General features: G+C 34.8%; 1 protein-coding gene across 1 annotated transcript; it reads left to right on the top strand.

Moving 5' to 3' along the window:
- The first annotated feature begins 53 nt into the window (after positions 1-53).
- On the top strand, positions 54-5,391 carry LOC109095852 (cytidine and dCMP deaminase domain-containing protein 1-like). The gene is made up of 9 exons (XM_042717406.1): positions 54-424; positions 1,568-1,668; positions 2,022-2,199; positions 2,323-2,904; positions 3,716-3,765; positions 3,869-4,038; positions 4,234-4,423; positions 4,583-4,640; positions 5,109-5,391. The coding sequence occupies exons 1-9, from the start codon at positions 304-306 to the stop codon at positions 5,168-5,170; spliced, it is 1,512 nt and encodes a 503-aa protein (XP_042573340.1). The 5' UTR covers positions 54-303; the 3' UTR covers positions 5,171-5,391.
- Positions 5,392-7,313: the final 1,922 nt, after the last annotated feature.

The raw sequence follows: 7,313 nt of genomic DNA, 5'->3' as shown, positions 1-7,313 counted from the left end.
AAACCCCTGCATCCATGATCCAGTATCTTGTAAGCTGCTAGACAAGATCAAATGTTTATTAATGCTAATGAATGTAAAATGTAAATTGGGCAGTTCCGGCCGCGGTGTGTGGGCCTCCGCATGCTTTTCGTCTGTATGCGGCAATCAGATTTCTGGGGAATCGAATCAGGTGAGCCTTTAAGAACAGACGCCCCGCCCCCAGGTGACGTCTGCGCAAATAGGAAGAGGACACCGTGAAGGCGGAGGGGCTGCTGTTGTTTGGGGCTGTTTAGTCAGTGACATGTCAATGCTGATCGCGGTTGAATGGCAGCACCGGACAGTCGGCGGTCTCACCGGGATTTCGAGAGAAGCAGATCTATTCCAAACGGCGAGGAAGTGCGCAATGCGAGGGATAGCGGAGTACAGACGGATGCCAAAGTACAAGGTCAGATTAGTCTGTCAGTGTCTGCTTAAGGTAACCAGACCCCAGGACAGATCAACTTTACAGTGTGTTGTTTTTGTCGTTAAATTATTTACTAGCAGGTTATTATGCATTTCATATATATTCTCATTTAATGTCTATGTCAGCAGCTTAATTTTAAGAGCAATCTGATTGCATTAAATCTAGGGCTGCACGATTATGACAGAAATCATAATAATCGATTATTCTCTTGAAATTGTAATTGCAATTATTAATTACGATTATCACAATTTACACTGAATGATGTTTATAGCATTGTTTGATTCAACTGCATGCCGTATTTTTATATGAAGATAAACAAGCTCAAAATACTCAAACTGAAAAACTTCTAGTGCTGTTCTATAGTATTAAGCCTCAAATGTCAAATATACATCGGATTGGTTTCTTCTTTAAATTATATAAAAGTAAAAATATGAATGGTATTATAATGTTATGCTAAAACTAAAATTAAAATAATGGTAAAAACCCTTAAGATAGCATGTAGAAAGAAAGAAAGAAAAAACGCATCTTATGCACGCAGAATAACATAAGAGGACTTTGACCGATTACTTAATTGGCATTAGAAATTCGATTAATTGTGCAGCCCTAATTATATCTATTCTAATTAGAATTCTGATAAGATTTTATGCTAACCATTTCCTTGTAGAGACCAATTTTTAATTTAATTTATATTTTATGTTTTTTGATGCAATGATTGAAAAACTATACGTCAATAAAAAAAATTATACTTATCCACCAAATCTTATTCTTAATCCCTTTCAGTCTTTTGCATGAATATAATATCATAACTACTACTGGCTGCAAATAATAATATTATAAAAACAGTAATCATTATAATACAACAATAAAATAATTATAATGAATGTGTTGTTATTATGTACTTATTATGTAAAAATGATGGAAACAAAAACAAAAAATGAAAAACAAATTAGCTAAATTTAAAAGGTAACACATTGAACAGCATGGTCTAATTGATTATTGGTATATCTCCATTGTTTCATTATATCATAATATTAAAAAAATAATAGCTTTAGTAGCTTTTTTTATTTTTATTTATTTATTTTTTGTGTCGCTAGTCTGTTCAAAAATCCTATTTGTTTGTTTCAGGTCATGGACCTCGACTGTCCAAAGCCAACCTCTTCACATTGTTGAGTCTATGGATGGAACTTTTCCCAAAGAAAGAACCACAGCAACAAGAGAATGACACAGTAGGCATATTTGAATTTCCTCTAGAGCACACACTCTAAAGTCTGTGTTTTAAGGACAGATCTTACATTAAAAGCCATTTAAAATGCATATATCACAAAAAAAAATTAATAAAAATTGTAACAAACGATATAAAACGATGTAAAACCTCATTATTATTAATTACTTCGAAGAAAAAAAAAAAAAATTCCCAGTCTACGCAGAATTATTACTCCCTGTTGTGTGTATAATGACTCATGTGCTCTGAAGATGCTAATGAACTTGTAGTGTGTATGAACTGGAAGGGCTGCTACATCCTATGACTCATTAGCTGTATGGATATATAAATAATGAGAGGTATTATATTTGGACCCAGGCTGGAGACAGTGGTCTTGTGGTGGTCCATGAGCGCAGGGTTCTGGGTCTGCATTGCTCCAGTGTGCAGTTACATGCAGGACAGGTGGCTGTGGTCAAACACGGACCTAGACTGAAGGGATGCGATCTCTACTTCTCCAGAAAACCCTGCTCCACCTGCCTCAAGATGCTCATCAATGGTAAGATCATACCTGTCTATAACTATACTTCAAATAAATAAAGTTGTGAATATAGTATTAAATGTAAAATAACCATATATTTCATTTATTTTAATTTTTATATGTTCATCTCTCTTTGTTCAGCTGGTGTGAGTAGGATATCATACTGGCCCGGTGATGCTGAGATCAGTTTGTTGTCAGGTAGACACAATCATACAGACTCCAGTCACCAGGAAGCCATCTTCGATGCCACAGCTGGAGAGAGACTGAAGTCCAACAGCAGACCGCACATCTGTGTGCTCCTGCAGCCTCTGGACTGCACCATGCCGCAGTTCGTGGATGAAACTTCTCAAAACTGTGACTTTCTTGGGAAGATTGCTGCGGACAATCCATCTCTCGATGTTAAGGATATCTTTAGAAGGGAATGGTGGAACAACTTGGATAAATTATTGGAGAAGTTCTTTATAAATGATGAGGAACAGCATAAGTATGTGCTGAACAAAATGGGACTGGAGAGCTTCTGTGCGGAACCAAATTTTAGCAACTTAAGGCAGCATATGAGGACTCTAGTTAGAATTCTGGCATCCGCCGCCGCAAGCGTTCCGGTTCTAGAAGAAAATTATGGGTTCTTCATGAAAGAGCCTTTAGGGACGGGTTCTCCAGCTTTACCTCAGGATGTGGTGCGACACTGTATCATACAGGCCCGATTACTGGCGTGTAGAACAGGTGAATTCTGTTCAGTTAGATTTACTTATTATTCACTTGCTTGACTAATTGACATCAAAATGTTCAGCTGTTATCAAAAATACACAAATCAAGAAACCAAAAGCAATGGCAGAAAGTGACAGCTTGAATCTAGTGTCGCTTAAAATGGTTGGCAGAAATCAGAAGCATCAGGTCTTGTTTTAGTTAAAGGTCCATTTATATCAAAAGGTAACAGATGGAGCAGATTATTGACAAACAGATTATTGACAAAGACAAAAAAGTAATGTAGCGCGGGACTTCTTTCTGTCCATCAGTTGTTAATTGGTTAGAGGCGACTGTAAAATGGGACTGGATTTAAGTAGACTCAGTGATTGGAGAAGCCCAACATACATACAATGTTGTTTCAATGGAAAATTAGACTTTTAGATTAAAAATCAACTTTGGCACTAAGGCCTCATAAATAAAAAAATGCATTGATGAATCGCTGACAAAGATTGGTAAGGTGCATTTAGATGTTCAGTGCTCTTTCAGATGCTTAATAGCGCCTCCTACCGTATAACAATGAAAACTCAATGGTGGGGAAGACGACAAATTTTATCAATGGCAGGGAAAAGAGTTAACCATATTTTGAAATCCTAAAAATATAATTATGAGTACTTTATCTAATGTCATAAAGTGAGACAGCCCAACTAGTCCATTGCTAATGCTGTTGTTGTTTTCCTGCCAAAATGATATAATTTTCTGGACAATGCTGTAAAGGTGTAAATTTAAATTGAGGTGCAGTTCAAATGTTTTCTTTTTGTGTGTGTGTGTGTGCTGTCTCTTTATGTAGAGGATCCTAAAGTGGGAGTTGGTGCGGTTATTTGGGCTGAGGGAAAACAGGTGAGCCAAAAACATGACTTTGAATTTATAAATGTGTTTAAATAAAGAAAACCTCTCTTATCTTGTTCTCTTCTTATATTATCTTGTTTTAAACCACCTCTAGTCTCAATGTGATGGCACAGGTCGGCTTTACCTAGTGGGCTGTGGGTACAACGCCTATCCAGTGGGCTCACAGTACGCAGAGTATCCTCAGATGGATCACAAGCAAGAGGAGAGACAGAACAGGAAGTACAGATACATCCTCCATGCGGAGCAGAACGCGCTCACATTCAGGTGAGACTCATGAGAAGGAGCAGAGCTGTCAGAAGAACAGTAGGCAACAACAACAACTGTTCATCAGCTCACGCTGGAGATGTGCTATGTTTTATATGCACTGACTGAACTCTGAATATCAGGCCAATCGAATGTTCAAATAAATAAATTCATTCTGCATTGCACCTCATCTGTTTGTTTCCCTTCAATCTGCAGAAGCACAGAGATAAAAGAAGAGGACAACACAATGATGTTTGTGACCAAATGCCCCTGTGATGAGTGTGTTCCTCTGATCGGCTCCGCTGGAATAAAGCAGATCTACACTACAGACCTGGACAGCAACAAAGTCAAACATGACATCTCCTACCTCAGGTTCGACAAACTCAACGGCGTCCAGAAATTCATTGTAAGTGCAGAGTAAATCATGAACTTTAAGAATTCATATGAAAAATACCACCTTTTAATTGATGTATTTTCATTTTTTCTTTCTTATTTTATTGTTGTTTTACATTTATGATAAAAAAATGAAACTATAATACGTACAAATATATTTTTTATTTTCCAGTGGCAGCAGAAATCATCTGCTAGACGTTTGTCAGAACAAGTTGTGCCGCCCACAGCAAGTAAGTGATTTTGTCTTAATTAAAAAACAAAACAACAACAAAAAAACACCCACCATTATCAAAGTTTCTCAGTAACTGGATGGGGAAAAAGCTGCTATTTTTCTAAACCTATTATTTATTAGTACCAAAAAAATCTTTTTATTTTTAGTGAAGTGTTTAGTTAGTGTTGTACTTCAGATTTGTGGGTATTTATTATATTTTTGTAAATCAAAATAAACATTCTAGGTTAAAATATATAAGGAAAAGTATAAAATACTGTTTTCTCCATTTTTCCTTAATAATAATAATTGGATTGAAATGGTCCTGTGGAATGTCAAAGGAAATTTTAAAAGTATATTCAGATTTTCAAAGTACTCAATTATACACTCTATGTTCAAACATTCAGTCTGAATTTTTTTAAAGCTGCATGAATAATTAGATGGAATATAGCATGTGACACCTGCTATATCTATTTATTTTCTTTTGCAGATGGCTACCTGAAACGAAAAGAGGAAACTAATTTTCAGTGCAATAAGAGACTGAGATCATAGAAGACATTTCGAAATGGCAGCAACAGATGTTCAAATGTTATTTAACCTGCCATACTCATGCAGCATGATTCAAATCAGCATCATCTTACCATTACAATACAGCATAAAAGAGGGAAGAGGTTTCATTAGTTTAACAGGACAGCCTGTTGAAAGTTTAATTATATGCATTTTAGAAATGGGATTTGGGGTTGAAACTGCACACAAGTTAATAAACATATCAAAATAAATAGAAAAAAAAAAAAATGATACTATTCAAAAAAGAAACTAAAACTGAATCTGAAATATAAAAAGAAGTGATTCAAAGATGTTGCTAATGCTTCAGTTGGTCTTTATTGAAGTGGTACTATTTCAGATGGAAACTGCACCTGTATGTGTAGTAGGAAAAATTCTAATTTTGAACACGTTTTGGCATCTTCAATGTAACTGCTGACAAATATATTTAATAAATTTGGCTTCATGCGAATAATTTGAAAATATTTGCTTTAGAGTACAAATGAATTTGTTTCACACTGTGAGTGATGGTCTTAACCACCAAAGCATATTTCATCCCATAAACCTAAAGACGATCGTAATAAAACAATCAATCAATCAACTGCAGAGGAAAAAAGAATGAGATTTAATGAATGTTCTTCAACAGCATAACTCAAATATAGTGAGTTAAAGAGGTTCATTGCTCAATCAAGCTAAATATGCTCAATGAGAACATATTAAAAACAATAAAAAGAAATTAAGCTCCCCCTTCCAAAATTTCTTCTCAAATAAAAAAATGAGCAAAATAGCAAATTAACAACTTAAGAACAAAAGGCACCTGTTTGTGTCCTCATTTCATCTTGTTTTTCAACTATGCAACAATCTACTTCTGTCAAAATCATCAAAGACAGATGAATCATGGGTTATAGCACAAAATACATACTACAGTAAAAGGTATACTATAGTATAGAAATGAATATTATACTACAGCTGCACTACAGTATAAGGAGTACTTTAGTATGATGTACTAAAGTTAAGAATTACTATAGCACTAGGGTTACTATAATATAGAGCATACAATAGTAATACCACAGCACTATAGCTATACCTCACTGATCTACAGGAAATCGACGAGTTGGAATATACACCAGTTCACTTAGTGCCAAAGTTGATTTTTCAAGATTCTTCTAAAACGGCAACCACCTTAAAGAGTCAAATCAGCGTTTGTCTTCTTTTAAACATAGGTAAACTTCAAATAAAAATATATAAAACAAAATAGCGATGCTTTCTGATCAGAGAAATGGCCTGGCAGCAACTCAAAATGTACATGAAGAAGACCCACAGATGCTCTTTCTGTTTCAGCTCTGATAAACAATAATTAAAATACTGATAAATGAATTCATCCTTCTACATATTTCTTATAAAAGACGAACAGAATAAAGAGAACAGGAAGAAAATCATCAGGTTTGTAGTGTTCGGGCGAATTAAATAAAAGCGGATGCTGATGCCAGAGAAAAGCCATGAAAAAAGTCGACAAAGGAGGAATGCAAGAACGAAGATTAGTGCAGTTACAAGTCATCAAGAGAAAATCAACAGCTCACAATTCATCTTTTGGGAATTTCACCTCTTTCAGACCTGCCAACCTTGGGAAAAAGAAATTTGTGTGGAGTGGGGGTAAACAGTTTACAGTTTTTTACCGTTTAGTTAATTTTTGCTATTTAGTTTTTTTTTTTTTTTTTAAGCTATTTGAAAAAAGAAAAAAAAATCCAGTTCACTTTAAAACTCCAGTACACTTGCATAGGGCTGGGCGATATGAGCAAAAATACCTATCACTGTATTTTTTGGCTGATTTGCGGTATACGGTAGCCTATATCTCTCAGTATTTTGTATTTGGACTCAACAAAAAAAGTGAATGTAAGCATGTAGGCAAATATTATGTGCAAAAAAGGGTTAAATTGGATTAAATTGTAACATTGTAACATTGCAATCTAAAAACAATAAATATTTTTAAAGCAGAAGTTAAAGTTACTAAACTAAAAATTAAAATAATAAAAAGCACAGACTTATTAGTAAAAAGTGAAAGGTAATTAGTAAAAAGGTTATTTTGATTACCCCATTACACTTTACATCATACAAATACACTTACTTGTAGGTTTAAAATTCTATGTCACAA

Source organism: Cyprinus carpio, chromosome B1 (genome assembly GCF_018340385.1).
Source record: "Cyprinus carpio isolate SPL01 chromosome B1, ASM1834038v1, whole genome shotgun sequence".
Lineage (NCBI taxonomy): Eukaryota > Metazoa > Chordata > Actinopteri > Cypriniformes > Cyprinidae > Cyprinus > Cyprinus carpio.
The sequence above is the reverse complement of the archived record's forward strand: the minus strand, read 5'-3'. Positions and strand labels throughout refer to the sequence as shown.